Raw genomic sequence first — 17,020 nt, 5'->3', positions numbered from 1 at the left:
CAAAATTAAAATTTGTTCAAATTTGTTTTGAAGGAAGATAAGCTTCAACTAACACACAATCCAGCAACAGAGATATGGGCATAAAAAGTTTAGATTATTTCAAGATTAACTTTTTCCAGTGTTAATATCTTCCCTAGTAATATGCATCTTTTTAAACCATACTTTTTTCTGCAGTTGCCAATTATCTTGGACAGAGTTTTCTTAATATGCATGTATTAAAATCCATCTTCCAAAACAGGAAACTGTAAGAATCTTCTATGCCCCATATTCATCCAAAAATGATCTTTTTAATTATACTTCAAAATAAATATATCTGTTGGTTAAGCTTAGTGTTACAAACTACCAATTTGTCTGAAACACTTGGCTAATAGCCAGATTGCATACATGAAATTATTTGCTATCCACTGCTGCTTACCTTGGTACAAAGAGATTTTGTAGATGTTTGAGAATGCTCTGAACATAAAGATTTGGTTCTTTAACAACAGGTGGAGGAATGGAGTCCTTAGGTAAAACCAGAGCCATAATCCAGTCTGTATATACATCAACACAGTGCTTTACAGTCTCACCATCTAAAGGGAGGGTCAGTCCATAACAAACCACCTCCATGGTCCATTTTACCTAAAAAAAGAAAAGTGGAGTGTTTCATTACCATATTTTTAACATGTCTCTCTTCTGGTAGTTTCTTCAAAATGAACACTGGTCCCATAGCATAACACTGTTAGTACTAGCAATGACAAGGGTACCATCAAGGATTAGAGAGAGAAAACTTGTCCTCTAGCAGCCACTTTCATACAATCTCATATCTGGAAATATTGTGTGTTGCACTGGGCATGCACCCATCAAATGTGACACATCTTGTAACACATTAGTATGTGCACCTCAAAAAGGTGGAATGATTGCCAGAACTTGTCACATACGAACATAGGCTTTGATCCCAAGAGAAGCTAACTCACACTGCAAACCTATACATGTCTACTCAAAAGTAAGTCCCATTGAGTTCAGTGGGCTATACTCCCATGTAAGTGGTTATAGGACTGTAGCCTTAGGGAGTTCCTGAAAGGAAAGTTTCCCATTACCTCCCTCCACCCCCTGCAGACATTTTGCCCCTGAAAAGCTTCTCTGGAGGGCAGGGGGGCCTCCCAAACAATTTGGGATAGGACTAAGAGAGCTTAGGTGGGGGAGGAGTGAATCGCCCAAAACTGGGCAAATTCCATGGATTTCCTTAAGGATGCAATCCTATGCATGTTTAGGCAGAAAAAAAAGTCCTACAACTCCCAGCATCCCTCCAGCCAGCCATGTTCAAGATCTAAGCTATAGTTGTTCATGCCCACATCACAAATCGCATTTTATGTGAGTTGAGGGGCTTATACAGAGGTCATCTGATCCAAGGCGCTAACTAACACAAACTCTAGTAGAGAATGAGCTAATAATGTCTGCTTAATTCTGACTACAACTTTTATATAGTTTACAATATGGACTTCCCTGCACAATCAGCATTTTGAACAAATGTATAGAGACATCACCTTGCCGACAAAGGTCCGTCTAATCAAAGCTATGGTTTTCCCAGTAGTAATGTATGGCTGTGAGAGCTGGACTATAAGGAAGGCTGAGCACCAAAGAATTGATGCTTTCGAACTGTGGTGCTGGAGAAAACTCTTACGAGTCCCCTGGACTGCAAGGAGGTCAAATCAGTCCATCCTCAAGGAAATCAACCCTGAGTGCTCATTGGAAGGACAGATACTGAAGCTGAAGCTCAAATATTTTGGCCACCTAATGCGAAGAGAAAACTCTCTGGAAAAGACCCTGATGCTGGGAAAGACTGAAGGCAAAAGGAGAAGGGGACGGCAGAGGATGAGATGGCTAGATAGCATCACCGATGCAATGAATATGAACTTGAGCATGCTCCGGGAGAGAGCGCAGTACAGGAAGGCCTGGCGTGCTATGGTCCATGGGGTCACGAAGAGTCGGACACGACTGAACGACTGAACAACAACAACATTTCTGTCATTTCTTATAACACTTCTGTTGCAAGAATATCACATTTTCTAAGTACTCAAAGGCATACATTTTGTGACTGGCGATAAAGGATACTTCCTCCAGTTTGCCATATGGAACGTGGTTGCACAAATGTGGATACCTATTCGATATTACTCACATAGTTAGTGGTAAGTGACAACTTATTCAACCTGCATTTATGATGTTTTAAGAAGTATTTCCTATTCTGTCACACTTAACTGTAGGAGCACTATACTGCCATTTTTGAAGTATCAGCAGCAGCAAGACTACCCATCTAGAATAACTAACACCCATACCACTTGGTGAACAGTTCATTAAAAAAAACAACCTCTTTCACGCTGTGTACTCTTCATCTCCTATGCTGAAGCACACATCTGGCCATGTGCTTTTCAGAGTAAAGGGTAGTACCACAGCCATCTCCTCCTCCCACATGTATTATCTTTTCTACATACATTATGCAATTAGAATTGAAAAGGATAAATTACACAATGGCTAAAGTGTGGCTAGAGCACACTTTGATCATGTTAAAAAGCCCAAGATACTGAGGATAACAAGCATGTTAAGCAAATCTTTGAGGGAATCGTGGAAATAACTGTAACTCTAGATGACTCTGAGCATATCAAAAGTGGACTGCCATGGATCATGCACTGCAATAATGAAAAACTCTCTGCAACACAACTCATCAAAATAATATTTTGTTATTGTGCCACATATCCAATCAAGTTAACAGAATGAAATAAGATGTTTAGTTGCAAATATGCATCAGAGTAGCAGAAAAAGTCTTGTGCTCCTGTTTGCAGAAGCTAAACAAAGCATATAATCAATTTTTGCTATGAATTCATCATGGAATGTTTTTCTACAGGTCATACACAAATCACTGACAATTACATGTAAATAGAAGTGGAATTACAGGTTCTCCAGATGAATACTCACTTCTTTGTCCGTTTTCAATAAACTCTCACTTCCAACTGTTGACGGAGCATTCAAGACTTGGCCAAGGGGGCGAACAACAGCATTTGCCACCTCTCTCCCCACATTGTCAGGATAGCTGTGAAGTACACTGGTGTGACCCTTATCATTTTGTATTACAAGATGTAGGGACCTCCACTCTGAGTACATAATGCCTCTATACCACAGAGTAGACAGTACCTAGATGAAAGAAAAAACAAAGTTAAAATTACTTAGATTACATACTACTTTGGGTTAAAAGAACTGTGGTTCCCCAAAATATAGTGAAGCATACCGCAAGCACTGAATACCAAGAAGTGCAAGACTTAGCCCAATAAAATAGCACATTGAGTGCTCAGCAGTTTTCATCCAGAGACGTGCATCTTTGAACGTATTATTTTTCATGTACTATTGTTTTGCTACCCCTTGAACGGTATCAGCTGACACTGTTTATCCTCCAGTTTGCTTTACTGGGAAAGCAGAAGCAACAAATGTCTCTGGAACATAAGCACAAACTTTTAGCAGGGCTAAAAGCACAAACTTTTAGCAGGGCTTCGGAGCTACGAAGAGATCACGTCAGACTTTGAAGCTTTGGGAAGGAAACTCAAGAACTTTGGGGCCCAGATAGTTTTCTCATCCATCCTTCCAGTAGTTAGAAGAGGGATAGAAAGGGAACGAAAAATACTCCGGGTGAATGACTGGCTACGAAGGTGGTGCCGACGAGAGAGATTTGGATTCTGGGACCACGGGCTATACTTCCTGGAAGATGGGCTGTTGGCTAGGGATGGGTTGCACCTCACAAAGGCTGGGAAGAATGTGTTTGGCCACAGCATGAAGAACTTCATCAGGAGGGCTTTAAACTGAATCCTACGGGGAAGGGAGATGTAATGTTGGGGGTAACAATGGACGTAGGCGCAAGCACTGCAATGGAGAGAACAGCGCTGATAGCGCCCAATAATAGTCTTCAGACACATGTAGGAAGAAAGCCAGACTATGAAGCACATGGTCTTCGATGTCTATATACTAATGCCCAGAGTATGGGAAACAAACAGAACGAACTTGAACTCTTAATACAGGAGGGAAATTATGACTTGATAGGTATAACTGAGACTTGGTGGGATGACTCTCATGACTGGAATACAGCAGTTGAAGGATATAACTTGTTCAAAAAGAACAGGAGGAACAGAAAGGGAGGCGGGGTTGCGCTGTATGTGAAAAATACATATCTCTGCACAGAAATACAGGAGGAGGAGCTTGGTAGCCCCATCAAAAGCATCTGGGTTGAAATAAATGGAGCAAAGAATAAAAGGAACCTGGTGGTCGGAGTCTACTACCGGCCACCCAATCAAGGAGAAGCCAAGGATGAAACTTTTGAAAAGCAAATAGCCAATGTTTTAAGGAAGCATGATGTAGTAGTAATGGGGGACTTCAATTTCCCCGATATTTGTTGGGAGACAAATTCTGCAAAACATGGCCCCTCCAGGAAATTCCTGACTTGTGTGGCGGATAACTTCCTCCTACAGAAAGTAGAGGAAGGAACTAGAGGATCGGCTATCCTTGACTTGATCCTAACCAACAGAGATGACTTAGTGGATAAAGTAGCAGTTACAGGAACTCTGGGGGAAAGCGACCATGTTGTACTTGAGTTCTTGGTTCTAAGGGAAGCAAAAGCCGAGTGTACTCAAACGCGTACCCTGAATTTTAGGAAAGCTGATTTTAATAAACTCAGAACAATGATCAGTAAGGTCCCATGGCAAACAATGCTAGCGAGAAAAGGAGTCCAAGATGGGTGGGAACTTTTAAAAAAGGAAATTCTCAAGGCACAATCACAAACAATTCCAACAAGAAGAAAAGGTGGAAGACAACAGAAGAAGCCAATGTGGCTTCACAAAAAGCTTAGGGATGACCTGAAAACAAAAAAGGACACATATAGGAAGTGGAAAGAAGGCCAAGTAACAAAGGAAGAGTACAGGCAGGTAGCACAGAATTGCAGGGATGGCGTCAGGAAGGCTAAAGCGGAGAACGAGGTGAGGTTAGCGAGGGATGCTAAAAACAACAAAAAGGCTTTCTTCAGCTACGTGCATAGTAAAAGGCAGAGGAAAGAAATGGTTGTTCAGCTATTAAATAAGGATGGCAAAATGATAACAGATGACAAAGAAAAGGCAGAGGTGCTCAATTCCTACTTTGGCTCAGTCTTCTCCCAAAAGAGGGTCTATGACCCCCCTGGCAAAGGCGAAGTACAGGCTGAAGGGGCAGGATTGCAGCTTGAGATCGACAGGCATATGGTCAAGGAACACCTCATTACTTTGAATGAGTTCAAATCTCCAGGGCCAGATGAACTGCATCCTAGAGTCATAAAGGAACTGGCAGAAGAGCTCTCAGAACCGCTGTCTATTCTCTTTGAGAAATCATGGAGGACCGGGGAAGTGCCAGATGACTGGAGGAGGGCTAACGTTGTCCCTATCTTCAAAAAGGGTAAAAAGGAGGAACCTGGGAACTACAGACCAGTCAGTCTGACATCAATCCCTGGGAAAATTCTGGAGCAGATCATAAAGCAATCCATCTGGAAGCACCTTGACAACAATGCAGTGATTACTCGAAGCCAACATGGATTTGTCAAAAACAAGTCCTGCCAGACAAATCTGATCTCATTTTTTGATCAAGTCACCTCCCTTGTAGACCGTGGGAATGCTGTAGACATCATATACCTCGACTTCAGCAAAGCTTTCGACAAAGTGCCCCATGATATCCTGATGAGCAAACTAGCTCGAAGTGGGCTAGATGAAACAACGATCCAGTGGATCCACAGTTGGCTACAGAATTGGACTCAAAGAGTGCTTATCAATGGGACCTTCTCAAGCTGGGGAGAGGTAACGAGTGGGGTACCGCAGGGCTCAGTCCTGGGCCCAGTGCTCTTCAATATTTTTATTAATGACTTGGAGGAGGAGGTGCAGGGAATGCTGATCAAATTTGCAGATGACACAAAATTGGGCGGGATAGCTAATACCTTGGAAGACAGAAACAAAATTCAAAGTGATCTGGATAGACTGGAGTGCTGGGCAGAAAACAACAGAATGGCATTTAATAGGGACAAATGCCAAGTTCTGCACCTAGGAAAAAGAAACCAAATGCACAGTTACAAGATGGGGGATACGTGGCTCAACCACACTACGAGCGAGAAGGATCTTGGAATTGTCGTCGATCACAAGCTGAATATGAGCCAACAATGTGATGTGGCTGCAAAAAAGGCAAATGCTATTTTGGGCTGCATTCATAGAAGCATCGCTTCCAAATCCCGGGAAGTACTAGTTCCCCTCTACTCAGCACTGGTTAGGCCTCATCTGGAGTACTGTGTCCAGTTCTGGGCACCACACTTTAAGAAGGATGCAGACAAGCTGGAGAGGGTTCAAAGGAGGGCAACAAAGATGATCAGGGGACTGGAAACAAAGCCCTATGAAGAGAGACTGAAAGAACTGGGCATGTTTAGCCTTGAGAAGAGAAGACTGAGGGGAGATATGATAGCACTCTTCAAGTACTTGAAAGGTTGTCACAGAGAAGAAGGCCAGGATCTCTTCTTGATCATCCCAGAGTGCAGGACACGGAATAATGGGCTCAAGTTACAGGAAGCCAGATTCCAACTGAACATCAGGAAAAACTTCCTGAGTGTCAGAGCAATACGGCAATGGAACCAATTACCTGGGGAGGTGGTGGGCTCTCCCACACTGGAGGCCTTCAAGACGAGGCTGGACAGCCATTTGTCAGGGATGCTCTGACTTGGATTCCTGCATTGAGCAGGGGGTTGGACTCGATGGCCTTGTAGGCCCCTTCCAACCCTACTATTCTATGATTCTATGATTCTATCCCTAGCGAAGTGGCCAAGTTTGCAGATGACACCAAATTATTTAGGGTGGTTAATTTATTTTGTTTTATTTATTTAAAACATTTGTATCCTGCCCTGTATCATTAAGATCTCAGGACTGCATACAGATAAAATCAGTTTAAACAGTATAAAACAATAAATAATTTAAACATTGAAAAACATATTAAACCATTAAACAAGCTAATACCAATTAAAATATAAAACAATAAAACATTTAAAATGGTGTGTTACTGTTTTAAAACAGTAGCACACTGTTTTAAAAGTGCACTGCAATAGTTTAATCAGGAAGTTACCAGCGCATGTACTACTGTGGCTAGGTTATCCCTGTCCAGGAAAGGCCATAAGTAGTGGATCAGCCGAAACTGGTCCCAAGTACTACGGGCCACGGAGTCCACCTGGAGCTCCAGTGACAGGGATGGATCTAGGAGTACTCCCAAGCTATGCACCTGCTCCTTCAGGGAAACTGCAACGCCATTCAGGACAGGTCGCTTACCCAATTCCTGGACTTGAGAACCACCATTCCACGGAGCTTCTGTCTTGTCAGGATTTAGCTTCAGTTTATTGGCCCTCATCTAGCCCATTATAGCCTCCAGGCACTGGTCCAGCACCTTCACCACCCCTGCTGCCTCCGACAAGGAGAAGTTGAGCTGAGTATCAACAGCATACTGGTGACACCCCACCCCAGAACTCCTAATGACCTCACCCAATGGCTTCATATAGATGTTGAACAGCATGGGGGATAGAATAGAACTCTATGGCACCCCACAGCTTAATAGACATGGGGTAGAACAGGAACTCCCTAATACCACTCTCTGGAATCAGCCCTGCAGATAAAAGTGGAACCACTGTAAGACAGTGCCCCAAACTCACACCCTGCAGAGCTGATCCAGTAAGATACCATGATCAATGGTGTCAAAAGTTGCTGAGAGATCCAGGATGATCGACAGGGTAGCACTCCCCCTGTCTTTCACCCGGAGTAGGTTGACAGTCAGAGCAACCAAGGCCGTTTCAGTGCTGTACCTTGGCCTGAAACCAGATTGATATGGGTCCAGATAATCAGTTTTCTCCAAAAACATCTGAAGCTGCCCAGCCACCACACACTCAAGCACCTTGCCCAAAAAGGGGATATCAGCAATGGTGCAATAGTTCTCATATATCTGTGGGTCCAGGGAGGTCCTCTTCGGGAGTGGGTGCACTACAGCCTTTTTCAAGCCGGCAGGCACCACCCCGTGACAGAGTGAAGCATTTACCACCCCCTGGACCCACCCAATCAATCCACCCCTGCTAGAGCATATTAGCCAAGATGGGCAAGGGTCAAGCTTACATGTGGTGGGACAGACTGATTCAAGCATCTTGTCCACATCATCAGGCTGCAACAACTGAAACTGATCCCAGGAAACACAACCAGATGGAACACTGGACACCTCCCCAGACTCTGTGATAACTATGGCATCAAGTTCTGAGCGAATACGAGCGACTTTCTCCTCCAAGTGCCTAGCAAATATATTAAAGCAAATGACCAAGGGTTCCAATCCCAATTTCTCTGAGCCCAAGCCAGATCCCAATAGGCTCTTCACCACTCGGAACAATTCTGCTGGGCGACATTTCAAGGATGAGAAAATAGAGGTGTAATAAAAAATTTTTGCCATCCTCACTGCCGCATAATAGGCACAACCAAGAGTCTTTGCTAATCTTTGATCATACTCGCTCTAAGATCTGCGCCACCTACACTCTAGCTGTTGTCTGGCCTGCTTTGTTTCATTTTGTTAAAACAAAAAAGGGACTGTGAGGAGCTCCAAAAGGATCTCTCCAAACTGAGAGAATGGGCATCCAAATGGCAAATGTAGCTCAATGTAAGCAAATGTGATGCACGTTGGGGCAAAAAATCCCAACTTCAAGTATAACCTGATGAGATCGGAGCTAGTGGTGACTGACCAAGAAAGAGATTTTGAGGTTGTGGTGGATAGCTCGATGACAATGTCAACCCAGCATGTAGCTGCTATGAAAAAGGCAAACTCCATGTTAGGCATAATTAGGAAAGGAATTGTGAATAAAACTGCCAATATCATACTGTCTTTATACAAATCTAAGTGTGTACAGTTCTGGTCACCATACCTAAAACAAAAAAGATATTGCAGAGCTGGAAAAAGTGCAGAAAAGGCCCACTAAAATGATCAAGGGCCTGGAGCTGTTGTAATCTTCCTATGAGGGAAGGTTACAACAGCTGGGCTTGTTTAGGTTGGAAAAAAGGAGGGTAAAGGGAGACATGGTAGAGGTGTACAAAATTATGCATTGTGTGGAGACTGTGAAAAGGAAGACATTTTTCTCCCCCTCTCAAAATACTAGAACCTGGGGCCATCCCATGAAGCAGATTGGTGGGAGATTCAGGACAGATAAAAGAAAGTACTTCTTCACCCAGAGGAAAATTGAACTATGGAATTTGCTACCTCAAGATGTACTGATGGCCACCAATTTGGATGGCATTAAAAGGGGGTTAAATAAATTCCTGGAGGAGAAGGCTATCAATGGCTACTATTCCTGATGGCTATGTGCTACCTCCAGTACCAGAGGCAGTACACCAGCTGCTTGGGAACATGGGCAGGACGGTTCTCGTGTGCTTGTGTCCTGCTCGTAGGTTCCTGGTCAATGGTTGGCCACTGTGTGAACAGAATGCTGGACTAGATGGTCCCTTGGTCAGATCCAGCATGACTCTTCTTATGTTCTTGTTTTGCTGCCTGAGGCGGAGCAGCAAATGCCTCTCCCACCCCCTTATCAAGGTGCATAATATCCAAAGCTCTTGAGTTATTTAAGGAAATTGAGGTAGAAAATCGATTTGTGCCTCTACCCGTCACTGGCAGTAAGAATACAATAGTAATAAATTAAACAACAATATGCTGCCATTTAATAATACTCAAAAAAGCTTCCTGAGGCAGCTGCCTCCTACTCTACCTAATGGTATTTCCTAACCCTGTCTCCAGGAAAAGAATCACCTACTAAATTTCTGCATATTTGGTTGTTAGATGCACAGGAGCAAGGTCAGTGCAGAAGTTGGCATTCAGCAATTTTGATTGCTTCATGCCACAATCCTATGCATATTTACCCAATAGAACATGCATAGGCTTGGGCTGCTCTCAGCATTATCCTATCAGAATTATGCGCTGTTGCAATATTGAGTAGTTCTTACTCCGAAGCGTGCATAACATTGCAGCCTTCCCCCCGGGGAAGTGTGTTTAGGATAGAAACCCTACCAGGAAGCCAGTTTCAATGAAAATGAGTCTTATTATGAATAAACTTAAGTCAAATGGAGCTATTTTATAAGATCACTCCCTTGGCTTCTGTAAGAAGCATCCTGATTGTCCCCAACTTCCTGGTGAATGGCTGTGAGGATGGGAAAAGTACTTGTTAAACATGGGAAGGGTTAGTAAATTCCAGACTGTCTGTTCTGCTAAGCCAGCCATGAGAATTAAAGGATGGGGAACTGGGGGGAGGGGGAGAAAGAAAGAATTTCTTTCTAGTTACAGTAGGGCTTTTTTCTTCTTTATTCTTGCCATTTGGACCCCACACATCACATTCACATTCTTCTGGCTAAAGTTGGCTCCAGGCTTCCTGAGCACAATATTTCAGTGTGGAGCCAAACCATGGGAAATCAGGAATCCATTCTGTAACACCCCCTTCCACACACACACTTCCTTTCATACCTCAGGGAATTGTCTGAACCCCGTCTCAATTCCAACTCTAAAAAAATTAGCAAGTGTGCCAAATTCTCCTCTAATTCCTCTGCCACCCCTTGTTTTAAATCTCCTCAAGCTACAAAATGAAAGGAGTCAGTAGCTTGAAAGTCCTTTAGCACAGAAAGCCATTTACCTGCACCGGCTTACCATGTGGATTGGCTATCACTTGGTTTATCCCCACATTACTGTCAAACATTCAGAAGAGGCAGTGCAGAGACAGGAGGAAGCTGAATTTCAAAGAGACCTGGTATACATCAACAGCACACCATTCATCATGTGGGGGTGATTTCAAGCAGATCCCACACAACAGCTGTATTCTAAGAATCAGCCCTAAGGATAGGAGATAGTCTTCATTATGTATGTACAAGTCAGCACTGCAGTTAATTATTTAGGGAACAGTTCCATACATTCTGCCACACTTGCGTTTCCTCTGCTCTCCCTTTCTGCTGTCCTAGTATACACTGGAGCCGTTCACACAATACACTAACCAACCCTAAGCGGATAAGTGTGAGTTGTTTTGAACTGTGGGTTGTTTGTTGAACCATGGATTAGTGTGTTGTCTGAAAGCAGCCAGGGTGGCTTGTTAACCATGCAGTGTGGCTTGTTAACCAATCTGAACAACCCAACAACCATGGGTTCTCAATCTGGCTTTTCTGAGAAAGTAAGCCACACGCTAACCGATGGTTCAACTAACAAACCCATGGTTCAAAACAGCCCACACGCAACCGCTGAGTCTGGGTTAGCGTGTTATGTGAACAACTCCAGTGTGGCTTTACTTCTCCCCCTCTTCTAGCTGCAAAGAGGTATCAGCCCTCCTCCATGGCTAGAAGAGGGAGTGAGGACTAAAGCCTCATCTGTACTCTGCTCTGTTCAGCACAGGGATGTGTTGAGGCAATTGCATAGGGCCCTTTGACTCATGGAGCTGGTGAGAGATGAGCAAAAAACCCAAAGAGCCTGAATGGGAAAGTGCCATTTCTGCCAGGGGCAATTGCTAACTTGCCACAAGAAAGCAGGCAATGATGAGTATGGTTGAAATAATATATATCTATATCTATATGTCTAACAGAAAAAAGAAGGTAAGGAAGTGGCCCACTAGTCTAACTACATCAGGGGTAATCAGACCTCAGGCTTGTCAGATCTACATTATTTTTTACTAGAATCCCGAGATCACCAGCCAGAACCAGATACAAAATACACACACTTACAGCACAGTCCTATTCATGTCAACTTGGAAGTAAGTCCCATTGGGTTCAATAGGACTTACTCTCAGGTAAGTATGTATAAAATTGCAGACTTAGAATTAAGGAACAGGGTGCCTCGGAGCCTAGAAATTTGTTTTCAATACTAGAATTGAACTGAGCTTAGCTCAGTGCTTTCATACAAAACCCCACTCCTAGTTACTCCCAAGTTCTCCTCATTTCAGCAGCCTAATTTAGGTGGAAAAATAATTTGTTGTTGCTATTTTTAAATAACTGGTAATCTGAAACCCTTGCTGATCTACTGCAGATCCCTAGTGATCTACCAGTAGATCTCAATCTACTGTTGCCACCCCTCAAGTACGTCATATAGAAATGTATAACGCAAGGTGCAGAAATCATCACAATAATAATGATCAGTTTGCCTTTAACGAAGGTTTGGATATGAAGTAATAGATGCATGATGGAATTGGAAATGCAAGCTCTGTAATACTGAAGATTCATACCGTTTGATCCCTTAAATTTGGCGATATTATGGGACAATGAGTGATGGTATTGGATTTTTTTCCACATTATTTCGGTTTAGCTATTCCAACATTTGATTATTGCCTCTTGCCTAAAGGACCACATCCTGCCTGATTGTTAATATCTTCCACTAAGACACTTCTTGGAGTGCCACCTGCACCAGAGATCAAGACAACAAAGGAGAGGGCTTTTTCATCTGTGACATTCCTGTTGAGGAACTTCCTTCCCCCAAAAGCTCACCTGGTGCCTACTTTATTATCTTTTAGGCACTGGGTTATGATAGTTTTATTCTCTCAAGCATTTTAAGTACTGGACAGAAGATATATTTTAAATACTGGAAATTAAGGTTTTCACTTTGTAGTTCTAGTTGACTGTTATTTAATTATCTTTTTTTTTACTATTTTAGTTGCTCTATTATATATATTTATTTAAATAAATGTATTTATTGTTGCTGTTTTTGTTTTAATTTGCACTGTAAACAATCCTGGGATAAGTATTTATGAAGGGTGGTATATAAATCTGATCAAAAAATTAAATCAAATAAAGACAGACCTGTTTTTATTTGATTTTAAAGTTTAAAGGGATACAATGGAAGAAGAGCTTAGGAAGGCTATTAAAATGGAATAATATTCCTGAGAATTTGCGGCATACAGAAAATGTTGGAATAAAGGCACAATGATCCTAAGAGAGTTTTGTTGTTTATTCGGTCAGTCGCTTCCGACTCTTTGAGACTTCATGGACCAGCCCACACCAGAGCTTCCTGTCGGCTGTCGCCACCCCCAGCTCCCCAAAGGTCGAGTCCGTCACCTCCAGAATATCATCCATCCATCTTGCCCTTGGTCGGCCCCTCTTCCTTTTGCCTTCCACTTTCCCTAGCATCAGCATCTTCTCCAGGATATCTTGTCTTCTCATTATGTGGCCAAAGTACTTCAGTTTTGCCTTTAATATCATTCCCTCCAGTGAGCAGTCTGGCTTTATTTCCTGGAGTATGGACTGGTTTGATCTTCTTGCAGTCCAAGGCACTCTCAGAATTTTCCTCCAGCACCACAGTTCAAAAGCATCTATCTTCCTTCGCTCAGCCTTCCTTACGGTCCAGCTCTCGCAGCCATAGGTTACTACAGGGAATACCATTGCTTTAACTATGCAGACCTTTGTTGTCAGTGTGATGTCTCTGCTCTTCACTATTTTATCAAGATTTGTCATTGCTGTCCTCCCAAGAAGTAAATGTCTTCTGATTTCCTGGCTGCAGTAAGCATCTGCAGTAATCTTTGCGCCTAGAAATACCAAGTCTGTCACTGCCTCCACGTTTTCTCCCTCTATTTGCCAGTTATCAATCAAGCTGGTTGCCATAATCTTGGTTTTTTGAGGTTTAACTGCAACCCAGCTTTTGCACTTTCTTCTTTCACCTTCGTCATGAGGTTCCTCAGCTCCTCCTCGCTTTCAGCCATCAAAGTGGTATCATCTGCATATCTGAGATTGTTAATGTTTCTTCCAGCGATTTTAACTCCAGCCTTGGCTTCATCAAGCCCAGCACGTCGCATGATGTGTTCTGCGTACAGGTTGAATAGGTAGGGTGAGAGTATACAACCCTGCCGTACTCCTTTCCCAATCTTAAACCAGTCCATTGTTCCGTGGTCTGTTCTTACCGTTGCTACTTGTTATACAGGAATCATTATATAGATTCCTCAGGAGGCAGACAAGATGACTTGGTATCCCCATACCACCAAGAACTTGCCACAGTTTGTTATGATCCACACAGTCAAAGGCTTTGGAATAGTCAATAAAACAGAAATAGATGTTTTTCTGAAACTCCCTGGCTTTCTCCATTATCCAGCAGATATTGGCAATTTGGTCTCTAGTTCCTCTGCCTTTTCGAAACCCAGCTTGTACATCTGGCAATTCTCGTTCCATGAATTGCTGGAGTCTACCTTGCAAGATCTTGAGCGTTACCTTACTGGCATGTGAAATAAGTGCCACTGTTCGATAGTTTGAACATTCTTTGGTGCTTCCCTTTTTTGGTATGGGGATATAAGTTGATCTTTTCCAATCTGTTGGCCATTCTTTTGTTTTCCAAATTTGCTGGCATATGGCATGCATCACCTTGACAGCATCATCTTGCAAGATTTTAAACAGTTCAGCTGGGATACCGTCGTCTCCTGCTGCCTTGTTATTAGCAATGCTTCTTAAGGCCCATTCAGCCTCACTCTTCGGGATGTCTGGCTCTAGCTCACTGACCACACCGTCAAATCTATCCCCAATATTATTATCCTTCCTATACAGATCTTCCGTATATTCTTGCCACCTTTTCTTGATCTCTTCTGCTTCTGTTAGGTCCTTGCCATCTTTGTTTTTGATCATACCCATTTTTGCCTGGAATTTACCTCCGATGTGTCTAATTTTCCGGAAGAGGTCTCTTGTCCTTCCTATTCTATTATCTTCTTCCGCTTCCGCGCATTGCTTGTTTAAAAATAATTCCTTATCTCTTCTGGCTAACCTCTGGACTTTTGCATTTAATTGGGCGTATCTCCCCCTATCACTGTTGCCTTTTGCTTTCCTTCTTTCTTGGGCTGCTTCCAGTATCTCAGCAGACAGCCATCTTGCCTTCTTGGTTTTCTTTTTCTTTGGGGTGTTTTTTGTTGCCGCCTCCTGAACAATGTTGCAAACTTCTGTCCATACTTCTTCCGGGACCCTATCTACTCAATCTAGTCCCTTAAATCTATTCTTCACCTCCACTGCATATTCATGAGGAATATTCGTCAGCTCACATCTAACTGCTCTGTGGGTCTTCCCTATTCTCTTTAGTCTGATTCTAAATTGTGCAATAAGAAGTTCGTGGTCTGACCTACAATCAGCTCCAGGTCTTGTTTTTACTGACTGCATAGATGTCCGCCACCTTTGGCTACAAAGGTTGTAGTCAATCTGATTTCAGTGTCGACCGTCTGGTGAAGTCCATGTATAAAGTCGTCTCTTAGGTTGTTGGAAGAGAGTGCTTGTTATGCTCAGTGAGTTGTCTTGGCAACATTCTATCAGCCTATGTCCTGCTTCATTTTGTTCTCCCAGACCATGCTTGCCTGGAATTCCAGGTGTTCTTTGACTACCCACCTTAGCATTCCAGTCTCCTGTAATGAAAATAACATCTCTTTTTGGTGTACTATCCAGTAGGTGTTGCAGATCCTCATAGAACTCATCTACTTCTGCTTCTTCAGCATCTGTGGTTGGGGCGTATATCTGGATCACTGTGATGTTAAATGGCTTACCCTGAATTCGAATTGAGATCATTCTGTCATTTTTTGGATTGTATCCAAGCACTGTTTTACCCACTTTATTAATTATGAAGGCTACTCCATTTCTTCTGTGGTCCTCTTGTCCACAGTAGTAGATCTGGTGTCATTTGATGTGAAGTGGCCCATTCCAGTCCATTTCAGTTCACTGACACCCAAAATGTCTATATTTAATCTTGACATCTCCCCAATAACCACATCCAATTTGCCCTGGCTCATAGATCTTACATTCCAGGTTCCTATGGTGATCTTTAGAACATTGGATTCGTCGTTCACCACCAGCACCATCGGCTGCTAGCCATCCTTTCGGCTTTGAGCTAGCTGCGTCATCACATCTGGGGCTAGTTGAACTTATCCTCTGTTCCTCCCCAGTAGCATTTTGACCATCTTCCGACCTGGAAGTCCCATCTTCCGATGGTATACCGACATACCTCTGGTTGTACTGATCCATTTAGTTTTCATGGCAAGAATACTGGGGTGGGTTGCCGTTTCCTTCCCCAGGGATCGTATTTAGTCCTAAGAGAGTACTGGATATAAATGTTGATGCATGTATAGCATATCTTGTACAACGGTCCATGCCATGATTTACAGAAGTTCACAAATAAGGATTGCAAGCACAGTAATCAAGTTTATTAGAGCAGGACTTATTCCTGTTAATGACTGGAACTTTGAAACTGTTGCTCTTGTAATTCTGTGTTTTACAACTAAAGGTAGAAATTATTATTGCATCTATTATTTACTTGAAATGTGAATATACACTGATTGCTGTATTTTGTATCCTACATTATGTACAAACTGAGTGTTTATGCAAACAGGTGTCTGTGCGGTTCTTCTAGTTAAAATAGTGTATATACACAATACATTAAGACAGTCTCATACAATATTAATGAGTTCTGTCCTTTCAATGCTAGTCAATGCAATGACATACAAGTGGCTAACTACTAAAAACAGAAATGGCAGAACTCAGAAATGCCTAGAACTTCCATCCTCTGACCTGGAAGCTCTTCCCCCTAACCCCACGTAGTCGTGGTAGATGGAGCTGTAGCAATGCGTTACTTCGTGGTGATACACACCTGGCATGTATAAAAGCTACTACTCATTTCAACATTTGAGGCCTAAACCTTGGCTTGAACTCACAGGATCCATTTGAAAGAAATGAAAAGTTCTGAGGCCCATCAGCCACAAATTGGCAGTGCAAGGGCAGAGCCAGTCACAAAATGGAGCAGACAGAGGCAGAATTTTGCATAACCAGCTGGCAATTACCGATATCGTTTTCTATTCAGGTCTAATCCCTGTTTGAAAATTGATAAATTCTTCGCTACAGCAATTTCCTTGTGGCACAGAGTTCCATAATTCAGCCTCCCCATTTTAAGAGGAATTTCATGATCTAAGGCAGGGGTGGGCAACTTCCAGGAGTTGAGGGCAGCACTGCCTGCCCCCAGA

At 42.8% G+C, this 17,020-nt stretch overlaps 1 protein-coding gene across 4 annotated transcripts in view; it reads right to left on the bottom strand.

Annotated features, from left to right (window-relative positions):
• Window positions 1-17,020, bottom strand: part of RALGAPB (Ral GTPase activating protein non-catalytic subunit beta) — a 106,635-nt gene that overhangs the window by 72,441 nt on the left and 17,174 nt on the right. For 3 of the 4 annotated variants that reach the window (XM_084853773.1, XM_084853774.1, XM_084853775.1), the window contains exons 2-3: window positions 2,950-3,165; window positions 416-618 (exon numbers count right to left, since the gene is read on the bottom strand). In XM_084853773.1, coding sequence (XP_084709899.1) covers window positions 416-618; window positions 2,950-3,135 — 389 coding nt within the window. In that variant the 5' untranslated portion in view covers window positions 3,136-3,165. Of the gene's footprint in view, window positions 1-415; window positions 619-2,949; window positions 3,166-17,020 lie in introns of those variants that run through there. The other variant, XM_084853776.1, reaches the window with a different exon arrangement.

The sequence above is a fragment of the Heloderma suspectum genome, chromosome 4, assembly GCF_057233095.1.
Source record: "Heloderma suspectum isolate Gila_16-S chromosome 4, 16-S_ref, whole genome shotgun sequence".
Classification (NCBI taxonomy): Eukaryota; Metazoa; Chordata; class Lepidosauria; order Squamata; family Helodermatidae; genus Heloderma; species Heloderma suspectum.
This window is presented reverse-complemented; position numbering and strand designations above follow the sequence as displayed.